The sequence below is a fragment of the Thunnus albacares genome, chromosome 19 (assembly GCF_914725855.1).
Source record: "Thunnus albacares chromosome 19, fThuAlb1.1, whole genome shotgun sequence".
Lineage (NCBI taxonomy): Eukaryota > Metazoa > Chordata > Actinopteri > Scombriformes > Scombridae > Thunnus > Thunnus albacares.
The window spans coordinates 16,135,996-16,152,573 of NC_058124.1; the positions used below are offsets into that span (position 1 = coordinate 16,135,996).

The 16,578-nt window shown below is 41.0% G+C and overlaps 1 protein-coding gene across 4 annotated transcripts in view; it reads left to right on the plus strand.

Annotated features, from left to right (window-relative positions):
• Positions 1-16,578, plus strand: part of trps1 (trichorhinophalangeal syndrome I) — a 128,646-nt gene that overhangs the window by 74,964 nt on the left and 37,104 nt on the right. For all 4 annotated transcript variants that reach the window (XM_044335873.1, XM_044335872.1, XM_044335874.1 and 1 more), the window contains exon 9: positions 212-1,016. In XM_044335873.1, coding sequence (XP_044191808.1) covers positions 212-1,016 — 805 coding nt within the window. The remainder of the gene's footprint in view (positions 1-211; positions 1,017-16,578) is intronic.

The window sequence follows — 16,578 nt, forward strand, 5'->3', positions numbered from 1 at the left end:
TGACGAACTTAAGTAAAAAACATTTATGTATTTAATTTAGGTATTTTTATTCTCTTGCTGAGCTTACAACATGAACATTAAAACTGAACCTAAGAAAGTAAACATTTCTATGCCAATTCTAATGTATTATAGTCTAATGCATACATTTGATTCATTCTAATTCATGTTTGTTCCATCTGGATAATTCACTCATTGTTTTTTCTCTCTGCAGGCGTGTCCACGCATGTTGCCGTTGTCGACGCTGTGACTTCACGGCTCCTGATTCATCAGCCCTCCTCGACCATTTCAACTCAGCCCACTGTCATGAAACCTCCCCCTCATTAAGCTCACTGACAACAACCTTACCCACCTCACTGACGACCTCACTGACACCTTCGTTAACACTCTCAGCCAATGGCTGCTCAGCTCCCTCTACCTTAGCCATTAAAGAAGAGAGCAAGGGGGATATTCGCCTCCTTTACTCCCTTGCACCGCCTGAGGGACGGTTGGCAGAAGGAGGCAGAGAAGAAGCAGGAGGGGTGGTAAAAAGTGAGGGAGGTGAGGAGAAAGAAAGGGAGCGGGAGAAGGGCTGGGTTCTTGGGGAGACAAGAGGACCAGGAGAAAGAGGAGGTGAACAGGCTCATGGTCTACTGTGGGTGCCCAAGGAGCGAATGGGACCTGAAAGAGGAGCAGGAGGTGGGAGCCCCTCTCTTTTCCCCTCCCCCCTCTCATTGTCATTTGTTTCAGCCAATCATGAGTCCTCACAGCAGAAAAGAGGTGTGGCTTCGCCTAGCATGGTTTACCTGGGAGACACCAAGTCGTTTTTGGGAGATACCAAGTCGTTTTTGGGAGACGCCAAGCTGTACGGAGGAGGGAGGCCAGGCGGAGCCGCTGCAGGTGGAGGTGGAGGGGAGAAACAGAGCCAGATGCCAACTCAACAGTACACAGGAGGAGGAGGAGGAGGAGGGAGTGGAGGTGGAGGAGGACAGGAGGGGAAAGGAGGAGCTGCTAAAGAAGAGTCCCAATCCCTGCTACGGGTAAGGTGGAACATGTGTACACCCTCCTACTTTTCTCACACTTTATATTCCTCAGTTTCACTTTCACCTCATTCTCTAATTTTGCCTAATCTTCTTTCTTTGTCTCATTTACACTCTGAGTTTTTGTTTTTAGCTTTGACTCTCTGAATGAAGGAATTTGTAGCTGGATCTCTACAGCCAGATCCTACCTGCTGAGAGCATTAGTTGTAAGAGTGCTCCTATAAATACGTCTTCAACTTCGTTTCCTTTGAATCAGATGTGAGGATTAGGCCTCATGCAGCGAGCAGCTACAATGAAATCTGTAATTCTTGAGTCACATTTAGAGTACTTATGCAGATTTACATTGGCTAACAAATTGTGTATGAGTGTGTATTGTGTCCCCACATGCTTGCGTGTGTTCATACAATATCTCTGAGCTTTTGTCCATGTGTGTATAATTCCATGACATCATTTCGTTTCCCATAAGTTGCATTCATCTTTTTTTAAATTAAATTTTAACACACAACACTTAGAAACTTGCCTGTTGCCACGGCAATGTGGGAGGGGGGCAAACTTGACAGTTCTCATGGTTACCACCTGTCAGTCAGTTCCCTCACGCTACTTTGTAGCCCACAATGCCTTTCACTTCACAGTGATGTCATGGACTGGCAGGAACATATTGTGGTTTGCCATGGCCACAGAGCTTATTGGCCATGATCACATTAGATCAGAATAGACTGAACAGTGTGTGTGTGTGTAGTGTCAGGGCATTGACATGGGTCTATGTAAGTGGTGGTATTGAGTGTGAGAGTGGTGCTCATGGTGTGCACATGTCAGTGTTTGAGTCGAGTGTATGGCGTCTTTGTACATGTCGAGGGTTGGGTGTACGTGTGTGTGTGTCTGTGTGTGTGTGTGTGTGTGTGTGTGTGTTAGGTGTTGGCAGTAACTTGGCAGACTGGGCAGGGTGGGGCAGCAAGAGGTTTACTCATTATCGTGGGTGGGGCAGTGTGTGTTACTGTCTGTGAGAGAGCGAGAGAGAGAGTGAGACAGAGTGAGAGAGACTGCGTGCATGAAAGAGAAAGGGAAGAAAATTGAGATGAAGAGAAAAAGATATAGAGAGAGTCATATGGAGATAAAAGAGAGTAGAGAGAAAGTTAACTCCTTAACATTCAGTTTCCCCTTTTTAAACAAGTTATATGTTACACATTAATAAGTGAGCTTTAGAGATGTTGGTAGGTGTATTTTTTGTTTTGGACAAAGTCTTTATCAGAGTCTTTCTCGTCTTTATGTTAATCTAGGCTAACAGCTCCATATCTAACAAATAAGCATAACAAAATGTCGAACTATTCCTTTAAATACCTGATCATAGTTGGAAAAATCTCCTTTTTCCACACTGTCCAGTCCCTCCACTCCTGACCGCATCATATTTTTCTGTATCAGGTTGCATCTCTTCATTAAAGCTATACGATGCTTAAACTGAGTGAAATATTCAAACCAAGGACTCCATGTTTTGTTTTTCTTACACCTGCACCAAATAGAAACACTCCTGTCTTATGCACATTTCCCCAAAATGAAGCTTGACATATTTGGTAACTTTTGGTATCTCCGCTACAATCTAAAATAAAGTCCTTCACATCATGAGTTTACAATGGCAGACCCATCGGCGGGTCAAAGAGGTTTAAAGCTCAAATTATACTTTCCGCATCCGCATAGGGTCATATGATATAAATTTTACCATCAGCCCATGTCTGCCAGAGTCCACAGGGACTGTATGTGCTGACTCGACAAGACAAGACGACTGCCACATACAGACGTTCAGTGTAAGAAAAGTGCGTGCAGAACTGCATCCGTGTTCGTTTTGGAGTACAGTACATCAGGGGATATCAGGACCTTAAGGGACTAATGTTTTCAGTAGCAGGAAAAAAGAAAAACTGATGTTAAGCATGTGAGTGTGTGAAAGTGAGAATAAAAAAGAGAGAATGGGGGGACCAATTTAACAATTTATTAGGGTGAAGACACCGAACATGACTTATTACTTTAATGGCTTGGTAAGATATTGCCTTTGCTGCTATCTTTTTCTCGCTCCTCACAACACAATATTTATTCTCAGTTTCCATGGCATGCACTGACACGTCTCACATACACGAATATACCACACATACACACACACAGGCTGAGGTTGAGTCATCACTGGGCAGGGTTAGGGAGGGGCACTAATGCAAAGGATCATCTGAAATAGTACACACACACACACACACATACACACATTTATTGACACTTAAAGACATGCACGCAAATGTTAAGTTCAATTTAAACGAGCCCTTTGACGCAACAGGGCAGAGCCTGAATTATAAAAGGTGAATCCACCCAAAATACTAATTGGCGAGTGACAAGTAGTGAGGCAGAGCAAGAAGGAGGGAGTAAGGGTTGAAGAGAAAGAGGAAGAGCAATGATGGACGGATGTAGGGCATTAGTAAGTAGGGAGGAAAGGAGCAAGAGAAGGATTAAAAAGAGACAAAAGCAGAAACTAATGGCCAAAGTCATATTTCATCTAAACATCTGTGTGTGTGTGTGTGCATCTTTCCTTTGTGTGCTTGTGTGTGTGTGGTTCCGTGCTTGTCCACGTTTGTGTGTTTTCCCTCATCCTCACTTGTTCTTTCTGTTCTCCACCACATCGATCTATCTCTCCCCTTTGCTTTTCATTCTTTTTCTTTCATTTCCCTGCCTTTCCTCAAAGGACAACTCACCTGATATACAAGGATCAATACACACCTCACACACACACACACACACACACAAACAAAAGTGTTCAGGCATGCACACATACTCCCACAGAGGCGCGCATACACACAGACACACACACATACACACCCAGAATCTGAGTTCTTAGTATTCTGCAATGGGAGGCTTTTTGCTTTGTAGAGAGGAGGGAATATTTTCTTTTGAAAGGCCTGATCTATAATTGCTGCAGTGTTGCCTTGTTGAGACATTGCCCCACTATTGGCTTTGTTTTCATAGTGATTTATTACATTAAAGACATTTTCTCAGTCTGAAATTTTATTTTCTGGCTGTTTGACTGACTGAATGAGACAAGGATAGAAAGCGTATGAGGTTTAGAGATGAAATTAAAGTAAAAGCTTTAGTTGACGTTTTAGTTTATAAATGGAATGAGACAGACTTTGAGTAATGGTGTTTTTTTTGAGTTAAGTAGGGTTGAGAAAGGTCCGCCTCTGAGCCAAACATATGTGAACACATGTGAATATACCCAAACATATGTGAAGTGACCCAACATTTAGATCATCTAATAAATCCCAGATTGTTTTCAAAGGCAATTCTACCTCAAGGACAACAGAGAAGTGGAGATAAATGGACGCGAGCAGGGAGAGGAAGAAATTGTAGATTTGACCTTACAAACACAATATAACTGTGTACATCTTATGTGGTCATAATGCAATACTGAAATGTGAACCTTCAGGGTTTTAAAAGTCCCATGCGTGACATTCAATTCCATTTGAGTCAAGAGACAGACAGAGAAAATAGAGAGACGAACTGAGAGAGATAAACGGGAATGTGTGCTTTCAGCAGATCAGAGAGGAGTTTCATTAAAGTTTCTCTCGTTTACATTTCTGCCCGACGGAGCTAATTATGTTTAAAAGACACACACATACACACTGGCGCACACACACACACACATAGACGTGCACGCACACACACAGCGCTGTATTTTCATAAAGTTCTCATTACTTTGCATTCTATTTCCCTTCTTTCCTCTTTCCTTGCGTAAATTGATGCGTGTCAGTGTACATGTGCATCTGCGTGACTGTGAGTGCTTCCCATTGCTTGTGCATTGTGTCTGCATTTGCATTCTGAGTGTGTTCTTGTGAGTGTATGTGTTTTGTAAGGAAATTAAAGCATGAATTGAACTTATTTTCCGTACTGATAATTTAACATCACTTTATATCCGCTACAGGAAATTATGGAGCTTATGCTCCAGTCTGTGTGTGCATATGTGTGTGTGTCTGTGTCTGTGTGTGTGTGTGTGTGTGTGTGTGTGTGTGTATGTGCGTGTGTGTGTGTGTGTCACTGTGTGTTTGTGTTTTTAATGTTTTTAAAGCCAAAAAAGGGAAAAACACTTTAGCGATTAGGCTTATCAACAGATATGCTATGTTATCTGAACATTGTGTTTCTATTTTCTAGGCTTTGTTGCTATTATAAAATGTTGCATTCCCACTAAAAACACCATATTAAATTAACAAAGTCAAATTGCCTTCAATGTGTAATTGTGCTTTTTACAGTTTATTCTGCAGGTATTATATCCCTTTGTTGATGCAACATACCCTTGAGAATTTGGAAAAGTGCTAAATAAAATGTATAATTACCGCTCTTTACAGAGTTGCATCTCCTCACAGGATTGGTTTATCTTTTGTGTTGGCAGAATATCTTAAAAACTGAAAAAGAGATTTGTTTTAAAGGCTGGAACTTACTAGTGAAAATGTGGCATGTAGACCTGACCAGACTGGAGCCCGACTGATATGCGTGCTGGGCAGATATTCTTTGTAGATTTGAAAATAGATATATCAGTCGGCCAGCCAATAACTAACAAGAAACGGCAGTACAGAAATGCCAAAAATATGTTTTTACTTTCATCATTCAGTTAAATGTCAATATCAGCCTCAACAGTTCAGTATCAGTTTGGCTCTTTACCTGACTTTTTTGGACAACTGCATATTGCTGGCAGTGCACAATCAGTTCTTCCAAGTCATCACTGACAGCCCTTTTGACCTTGGTTGCCTCATATCTTTAATTGCTGATCTGGAAAATTTGACTGGAGCTTACAAAGAGTGACAATGCAGACAATCATTTCTTTGCCAGTACATGTTATATACTGTTTGAAATCCAGCTACAGCTAGCTATCGGCTGCTCCAGCAGAGCCATTTAACATCAATACAACAGTGTAGCTGTGAGCAGTCTGAGCTCAAAGGTGCATTTTCTTCAGACATCCTTATAAATGGAGCTCATAGACTGTTTTTCCAAAGAGTGTTTCTAGAAACACATCTTATATACAGTATATACCTTATGGAAAAGGTGGAAAGAGCTGCCTTTACTCTTTCTAGTCACTGACGTGCATTTTGTGTGTCTGTGTATGTGTGTCGGAAAAGGGAAGACATACTGACATTCACCAAACTGCTCTCCCACTCTCTCTCTCTCTCTCTCTCTCTCTCTCTTGCATGCGCACGCACACACACACACACACACAGAGTTGTCTGTTCTGGGCTGTTCAGTTTGTTTGTGTAGCAGTCACATTTCCCATCAGGACACAGACTCAAATAAACACAGCCATGCTAGAAAGAAAAGAAAAAGCGAGTCTGTGTGCGCGTGTGTTAGCGCGTGTGTGTGTGTATGTGCGTGTGTGTGCGTGCACGCGCGTGTGTGTGGTAGCATGTCTGTATGTGGTAATGTGTCTAGTGTATAAAATCCAGGCTGTGATTAGTAACAGAAACATAACCAGACAACCTGTTTGCTGTAATTTTGACCTGTGTCTGTTTGTGGAAATGTTGGTGGATCACCTTGTGTGTCAGTATGTGTGTGTCTGCTCGATGGGTGTGTGTGTGTGTGTGTGTGTCACAGTTATGACCCACGTGTGGCTTTACGCTGTGTGACAGTCCACAGCAGCCTCATTGTCTGCTAGGAATATTACATTTGGCTTGAAAAACAAATTACACCATTTTAACCACATCTAGACCCATTTTGGCTATTCCACACATGCCACACTTGCGCACATATTACAGCTGACAACATACGTAGTGGGAAGGTGACAGCTTGGCATTTTAGGCTCACTCAAATCAAGAATTAGCTTCCTTTTAGCTAGCTTTGCTCGTCTAGATCTTGGCTCGTGTTTGAATACTAATCCTGTTTTCAAGCCTGCTTTGATTGACTGATTCCGACTTGGGTTAGACAAAAATTTAAAAAATGCTCCCTGTCAACCTGCTCGGGAAACATAATTTTTTTTTTACCACATCATACAACTTGAAGCGCAAAGTCAGTCATCAGTTATTGAAAAGTGCACTACATTGACTTTAAAATCCCAGGATTTGGCAGTGTTGCTTTTCTTTGGCTTATTATTTGGCAGCAGGTCAGCGTAGTGATTAGTCAGATGTCCCTCAACTATAAAGCTGCCGTATCTGTCCTGCTGAAGTGTCCTTGAGCAAGATACCGAATCCCCGTTCGCTCCAGGGCTGCTGGTGGGTAGCTGACCCTGAGAATGACTTTTTTGTGGAGGGGAGGCAGCAAGAAGAGGATCCTTTTGGGATCAGAGGAGTATTCAAAAAGACTTTCCTGTGATTGTCTAAACTTAACTGGCACTCAGTGAATTGTCCTATATATGACAAACCGCACCAATCTGGCGCCGAAGAAGGAAAAACCATTAAAACATATTTAGATAGACAGACAGCCTCTAGATTAAGTGTGGTTATACAAGAATCTTGATCTAAAATGCATTTACAGAACAAACAGAGCCAAACGTCTAGATTTTTTTCTGAATGATGCATTATTTATATCGCATAATATCATGTAATGTGATATAATGAGTTTGACTTGAGACTAACATGCCGTCTGTTTAGATATCTTCTCTTTCCAGTGAATATTTCATTGGTTCAGACACATGTCGCTTACACACACAGCCTTTTCATTGGTTCAGCTGGACGTCCATGACACAGATGTTCCACCCTCCCCGCCAGTGAACCAACCAGGTGTTTTTCATCATGTCGACATGGCAACGGTAAAACACAGTGGTTATTTTAGCTCCTAGCTGTAATTTAGACGTTTACATCAATTACTGTTACAATCAACTTACACACACACTACTGGAAGTGTGTGTATGCATCTGTGCATATGTGTGTTCTTTTTATATTTCTGAGTGTTAGTCTGCTATGGCTCGCACATCCACTCCCTCAGTCCTTCTGTGTTTCTCCATGTTGCTCTCTCTCTCTCTCTCTTTCTCTCTCTCTTTTTCTTTGTGTGTAAGGCGGGAGCAATTCACCACAGGCTGTGTGTGTGTGTGCGTGTCTGCGCACATGTGCATGTGTGCGTACATGCAGACGTGCATATGCGTGTGTGTTCACACATGGAACCAATATTGAGGCCAGATGTTCATTTTGCTACAACAAGACCTCTACACGCAACGCTAGCCAGCTACACACACACACACACACACAGAAATGCATAGGGTACACCATCCTGGCAGCACTTGTGTAATTAGGAAGCTGATTGGTTAGATTAAATGTCCATCTGACCCCTGACCAATAGTTAATTTGAAAACCCTGCCTGCTTGCCTTCCCCTTTCCTCTGTCTCTTGGCTCTCGTGGTTCGTCTCTACTTTGCTTCCCTCATCTCTTCTTTTAATCTGAGGTTCTTTCACACAATCAACCCTTTTGCCTTGGTTATGGGAACTGATGTAATTTGACATTAGAGAGAAAAGAGGCTGGAGAAAATGAATAGTTTATGTAAAAGTACTACCAGTAAATGACTGGAAGTACATGGACAAAGTGGATCTCGGCCCTACAATGTAAAAATGTCCCACTTAGTAAAAATACCTTTATTACTTTGAAAAACCCTCTTTTCTTTTCTGCTCTCAAGGGTTCATTCTCTTCCGAGCCTTAGATGTAGTTTGGAAGAAACGCTTTTTTAACTCATGTGTGTCAGTGGAAGGACGCATCTCCTAGTATTCAGGCAGGATGAGGGAGTGCTACATCACAACTGAATTTTGTCACAGGGTGCAATATGAGAAAATGTTGAAAACTATTAAGGTGGTGCAGAGCAGTTGGCCTTCCAAACCTCAAGGGCAAAACAATGATTGATACGACATCTAGTTAATCCAATCTGCATTCCCACCTACGTTTTTGTTGCTGTCAGTTGCCAATCATCCTCCCTCTTTTGTGTTTCTTTGTCTGAACGAGTCTGAGCGGTCGTACTCTGCTCGGGAAAATATAGAGGATGAAGATTTTAACCACGTTTGAGCATGGAAGATGGGTATTTACAGCTGCACATTCCACTGCGACGAGAAAGTATATTCAGGAAGGAATCTAAAGGTGCAATGCCCATATTCAGATTCACATCACAAACTGTAGGCAGAAACACACACTCGCACCCACACACACGCTCAAACACACACAGAAAATGCACGAACACAGGCTCGACCAGTCATCTTGACACTTTAATCCACTTCACTTTAGGACATCTAGTCACACCCTGGGTTGGTGTGTGAGAGAGAGAGACAGAAAGAGAGTGAGAAAGTGTGTATGTGTGTGTGTGTGTGTGTTTGTGAGTGAGCAATACCATGGCAACCTTGGCGGTCCAAGGCCCTCTTGGCAAGGTAACAAGATTGCCCTGGGCACGTGCGCGTGCAGCACACTGTGTCATCACTGTGTGTGTGTGTGTGTGTGTGTGTGTGTGTGTGTGTGTGTGTGTGTGTGTGTGCATGCCTAGTGAGTGGAATGTAGAATGGAGATTTCACTTTTAACTCCTCACATCTTCACCCAAACTTATAATACACAGTCACAATCCCATACATACTTGATATGGGGTGAAAGCTGGAGAGGGATACATCAGTTTTCTCTATTCCTCTGTCTGTCTCTCTGTAAATCCCTTAACTCCTCCCTTTTTCTCTGTCTCTCCCTCTGTGTCCCCTGTGAGGTCTTCGCTCATTAGGAATTCTCCACTAGTGTGTGCGTGTGTGTGTGTGTGTGTGTGTGTGTGTGTGTGTGTGTGTGTGTGTGTGTGTGTGTGTGTGTGTGTGTGCGTCTCTCTGAGTGTGTTTATGAATTCTGCTCCACTGGCATGGTGCATCTTGTATACTCAATTTCCCTTAAGACCATTTCTCTTTTGTTCTCTCTCTCTCTCTCTCTCCCTCTCTCTCTCTCTCTCTCCTTCACTCTTTCTATCTGACTGTACGACACAACAGGACCCGACACAATTCAGCACAGTTTCAGCTGTTCAAGACTTGTTTGCTCCCAGAGTATATCGACTCATATTGTGTTCCTGTGGTCCAGTGTAGCTCAGTAGAGCCGAAGCTAAAGATATTATAGGAAGGCTGTGCTGTGAGAGGCTTGTTTTCGTTCTGTCTTTACAGCTAAGAAATTTTGATGAGAGCCATACAGAGACCTTTGTTTTGCTCAGACACAATGCTACTGAGCAGTGTGGACAGGATTTTTGGATATTTTTACTACTTTATTTTATAACAGACAGTACAGACGAGAGTCGGGGTACCGAATCAGGGATGTTGCAGTCATGTGATAAACACCTTAACCATTTGGCTGTAAACATTGCATATGCACAAAGATGAGGAAAGGACATATTCAAACCTGAAGGATAAAGTTTTTATATCAAATTTGGGATTTGTATAAACAAAACTGACGACCCAGCACGCACACTTCCATGGAAACTGTGACTGATGTGTACAAACCTTTTGGAGGCTGTGAGAACTGGCGACACTGGTGGAATAAAAATAAGTGAAATAAAGCCATATGAGCCTCCTGACAGTTCATTTCACTCCATATCAAATTACACAGCTCTCTAATAATTATACCCTGTATTCTGTCAAATCTGAAATCCAGGCCTACGCACAGAAGCCCTGTGATTTGAGACTTTCTTTCTCGTTAAAATACAAAGGTTAAAGGCCTTTGATGCATGCTTGTATTAACTTCTGCTTGCAATATCTGCCAGTCTCTCTTGTTGAAACTTCAGTAGCATTTACAAGTCATTTCATTTTTAGTGCTTTATTACCAGTACTTTTAAAATATTTAAATTGACATAGACCGGTACTTTTAGCTGTGAAGTTAAGAAAGTTCCAAGAAAATCAAACTCAAAAGTGAATGCGACGGAAAATAAATAAATAAATAAATAAATGACATCGTATAGTTAAGTTATCAAGCCTCTGTCTTTTTCCATTAAGGAACACTATTGTCTAACTGTTTGTACTCTCGAGTTTGTTAAAATCCTACACTTTTATTGGAGTCATGTATTAGTCTTTTACTCCGAAATCTATGCTTCATGTGTGTGATGTGATTCGCACGAGTCAGCATTTCAAAACGCTGATGGGAATAATGATGTGTTTTCAATTTAAAGAGACGTATAAGAGAGTGAGATAAGAATGGAGAGAGAGAGAGAGAGAGCGAGAGACAAAAGGTGAGAGAGTACTCTGTGCTGTTAACCATCAGTTTAATAATTGCGTAATTTGCGTATGTGTGTTTGCCTGCTATGTGTATGTGTGTGTGTGTGTGTACTGTTACTTGAAGGTGCGTCACTGCTGCAGATGTTTGGCTTCTGAAGTTGTACAGACACAAATGAACACACACACACACACACACACACATGCTTTGACACAAACATTCACACAGTCAGGTCCCTTAGTCCCATCTATCCTGTTCTTTAATGGACCAGGTGCAGCCAAACAATGGGTGTGTGCACATATGCCCCTGTGTGTGTCACTCTAAACTACAGTACCGCAGTGCTCACATGTCCTTGAGCATTTTTTTTTTCTAGTAGTCTTTATGATTTTGCTGCATAAACATCTAACAACATGTAATTTATTAAATAAAGTACACAGACAAGAATTCACTCACACTATTTATTGAGTCTGGCTGTATCTGTAGTCTTTGTTTATGTATCCTATTGGAGGAAAACATAGCAACTGGCCTCATGTGTCCTTTCGCACTACATCAACACAATTACAACACTGTTATCTCCTCTCTTTTTCAGAAACACTGGAACCATGATCCATCTCTCAAACTGTAACAGAATATTCTTTCAAGTCTGATAGGATCCACTTTCAGTCCTACATTTTTTCCTGCATTTGGGGTTCAGGTCACTGAGATAACCAAACCCATTTTAGAGAGAAAATCCCCTCTGAAAGTAGATCCATGTTATTCCTTTGATCTAACACAGCTCACTGATTAAGAACAACTCTCTCTCTCTCTCTCTCTCTTTCTCTCAAAGCCACAGACCTGAGAGTCACAGCTTTAATGTGTGATGCTACCAAGAGACTTGTGAACACCACAGATAATAAATAGGAGGATGACAAAACAAATAGCAGTTGAATAGAAGAATTTCTATTCTTTCTTAACCATGTTTTCAATTCTACTTGTCCTTGAAGGAAGATTTCAGCTTTAATGGCTTAAATTGTAATGTGTAGGCTTGTTGTGATAGAAATGGTAACAATGATCCAAACCTATTTGGAAAAGTGAAGATGAATGATAACATCTTTACTCAAACTATCCCTTTTAAACATTTACAGACAGACCTTCAGGATCAACTTTAACCTACCATACTTGTGCAGTGAGAGTTTATTGACAACATTTCATTTGCACTCACTTTCAGTTTTGTCTTTTCATAAAGAAGTTAAATATTTTGGCTAAACTGTTGGTTGTTTACTGTCGCTCCTATTTTCTGGCCGCTCTTGTTTCGTACTCCATCGAATTTTGCAGCAATGTCACCATGTTCCCAGATCTCTGTAATTATTGCAGTTAATTATTGGTGAAATTGACGACGGCAAGAGCTACAAAAATATGACCCAAGTTATTGAAAAAAGGAATAATCATTTAAATGTTATTATAATAAATGACTGCATTTACAATATAGTTCTTGGTTCAACACTGAAATTAATCACTAATGTAATGATGCTACCTTATGCTGAATTTGACTTAATTGGTGAGTTAATGTATTTTATGCTGTATAGAATTAAAATTACACACAACCACCCATATGTTAAAATGTATGGAGCACAAAAACAAATACAAGCCTACTCTCTGATACACCTTGCAAACATATGTGAAAGATCACCATTATGTAAAGCCCCCTATTTGCAGATCAACCAGAAAACAAGTGTTTCATTACATTACCTCAAGACCACCGAGAGAGCAGTAGACAGAGGGAGAGAGGAGAGAGCGCCAAAGGAGACAAGAGTCAGCGAGACAGAGAGAGCAGGGAGAGACGATAAAGACAGGAAGATGAGAGAGAAGACGGAGGGAGAATGAGTAGAGAGAAATAAAGGCAGAGAGAGAGAGAAAGGAGAGCAGCTGCCAAGCTCTGAGTGGGGTTAAGCATCACCACAAGTACAACCTAATAAGGTCTGAAAGTGTGCACATGCACACACACACACACACAGACACACACATACACACGGACTTGGCCAGTGTTCAAAATCAGTGTTTCTGCAGTAAGCAACTGTAAGCAGTAACTCACATCTGCCCCGAGAGCCTCCAAAGCTGAGTGTTGTTGTGATGCATAATGTTGAAGTCTTGTGGAGGAGTTTTCCTCTGTTGACCTTAGACTACATGATATTTGAAGCATTTTCACTTGTGTAGACTAATTTCCAAGTCTAGTTGAATCACTCTGTCAGAGCTGCCTTGACAGCCTTTTTTTGTTTGTTTTTTAAATCTTGCTGCTCTGAAAAGCCAAGACACATTTAATATTGACATAATTCTTCAGTCTTTAACAAAAACTCTCCTACACATCAACTACTAGTAGGTACAAGTGTTTATTCTGTTTTTATCTAAATATATGACCAGCAGATGAAATATCTGAAAGAGTTAAAATTGTTATGACTGTGTTCAGATTGTGTCTGCGGTCAAACATTATGGTTACAGGATGTGATGCAATATCAGCAGGTATCCTGTCTGCTGTGTTTTGTTATGTTAACCGATGACACTATCAACCCAGCTACATGAGCTGCTATCTCTCTTCCTCTTTGCCCGTTTTTGTAGTCTATGTGTAGTTGGTGAATTGAAACAACTTGAAAAATAGGCCATTATTCAATTATTATTAAATAGGCATCAGTTAAAACAGCTCCATGTATACCTACTTTACACAGACGGGTCCATAGTGTTTCTATGGTTAGGGTTACTTTTCTATGAGTCATAGAGGAGTATTAAAGAGACAGCGTCATGCAGTTTTAACAGTGGACTTGACATCATCATCATCATGCGTTAACCTTTGCCAAATGGCTTTGGTTCAGGTGCAGTAGCAAATATCACAAATATATACATAAATACATTATCTTATATTGTTATTCATCTTTTGTAAACCCTTTTCTGAATATTAATTGAAAAGACAGTGCTATCATGTTCTGTAGTCATTTACTGAAATATAAACAGACCCTAAAGCTGGAGACATGAGAAGATTGTGAATTCCCGTTGCTCCAAATCCCTCATTCTGTCTTTCCAATCTGTTTAAACATAATGAAACCCCGGCAGCATCTTACATCGGTTACACCTAAGTTTAAACCTCAACCTGCTCCATAATCAGGTACAAATCACATTGTCTGACCTGAGCAATAACTAGTGATCTAGTTTTGAGACCAACTGTTATTAGACAGTTCTTAATCTCTTAATCTCTTTCAGTATTTGTCATTCGTTATAGCTTCTTACCATGTGCAAGATACAGGTTAGGCTTTCACCACTTCTGAGTTTTCTGTGGGTGTTTTCTAGCTAGATATCTGAAAAAAAATCAGACAATCAAAGTTTTTGGTGGTGATCCATATCTATGTTTTCGATCATTACATGTCAGGGTGTGTTCATGAGCTGATGGGAAGGTCTGACACATAGGACTTTCATGTTTGCTACTTGACATTCTTTCATCCGTATTCTATTTTTCTTGGAAAGAAACCTCTTAAAGACAACTATTAAACAAACAAGAACGTCACAGAGGCTGCAGCTTTGCAAATTGGACAGCAACAATTCTGTGGAAGGTCCAAACAAACTTAGCAAGTCAACCATTCCAAGCTAAATAATAGCTGTTGAGTCCCTAGCAAGCACTAAGTGAGGAATGAATGTTGACATTGCTGCCTGCAACGCAGCCTTGCTAAGTAACCCAAGAAGCCAAAATGAAAATCGTCAACTCCCACAGTATCCACACAATAAAAATTAAATCACACATACACACCCACACACACATGTAAACCAAAGTCTCCTGCTTGCTCGCTCGCTCGCTCCCTCTCCCCCTGAGGCAAGGAAAAAGCAAAGGATACTTGCAAAACAAATGAATAATGGGAGGATAGAGAGATAGGGGATATCTTTCTGTTTCCCCTCTCTCTTACTGAGTGGTTATCACTTTCTCTCACTGAGTGCCTTCTCTCTCTCTCTCTCTCTCTCTCTCTCTCTCTCTCTCTCTCTCTCTCTCTCTCTCTCTGTGCCTCCCCTACTCTGCTGAGGAGAGATTAAAAGCTGATAGGAGATTGCAAAGACATGTTGCACTCCTGTTCTGACACACACACACACATGCATACAGATGGTAACATTAGCTCTTGTATAGCTGGGAGCTCCTGATGTAAGACACATGTTCCTGCCTCAGCAGTGTGTGCCGGTGTGTCTACGGCTGTTTAAACCAACTTTATCGCTCCATCAGTTCAGAAACAAGGAACGATTCATTCAGAGAGAGAGAAAGAGAGAGAGAGAAAGAGAAGAGGGGGCTGGTAGGTAGTGTCTGGATGTGTGTGTGTGTTTGTACGACAGTGATTGACAGAATTTCTCCTTTTCTCCCCTCAGTATCATGACTTTGGAATGTCAAACACACTGATATTCAGGCCATAGATTAGCCCAAATATCTGCAGTGTCCCTCCAACATGATACCTTTTTTTGTTCCTTTTAATAATAGATAACATCCTCCCATGTTTAGAAAATGTTTGCCTAACTGTTAGAAACAGACTATGAAGACTCATAAACATACTGTATATAACCAAAAGTAAATCCACAGATGAAGCATAAATCAGCATAATGCTTCTTTTTTGATCCACTCAATCAAAATCTGCCCTAAAACTAAATATAACAGTGAATTTTCACTCAGGAAACCAAGAACCTTTTGAGGAACTTGTGAACTTTACCTGCATTTCAACTGGAGGAACCAGAGGCTACATTTAGTTCCTCTAAGATAGTTCAAAGTGCCAAAAAATATGTCCTTCTCAAGGGGTAGTTTTGGTGGAGTTTGCAGGGCTGCACACAGACACCGTGACAAATACAACTTGTGTATAGTCACATTCACAAAATGAGGAACTACTGTGAGACTCTTGTATCGATATTAGGATGAGGGTCGACATTTATTGTCATGTTCATTGAATTTAAAAATGAAGTTACGTTGTCGGCTTCCTGACTAGTCAAAAAAAAATGTAGAGAGTGTGTGTGTGTAAGTGAGCTCAGAGCATGAGCCAATGAGAGACAGAAGGAGAGGAGAGAAAAAAAAGCGAGAGAAGAGCGAGAATAACAAAACTTAATTTGCTTATTGTTTCGTCGCAATTATGCACAACAACAGAAATAAATAACCATAAAAAATTCAGCAGATCACCTGCTTAGGAGACCGCCACCTGGAATTATCAGTCTACTTTTGTGACTCCGCGTGTCTCCTTTTCATTCATTCATTACACCCATTCACACATCGGAGTTACTCATCAGCAGATACAAAGAACAACAGGATGACTCTGTTGTTGTTTCATTGTGTGTGAAAACTGCATTTCAAACGCCGCTGTCATTTTTAATCCGTTATCAAACTCATTTGCCTAATCTTCATGGTTCTTCAGATGCGGTGGAAATGCAAAGAG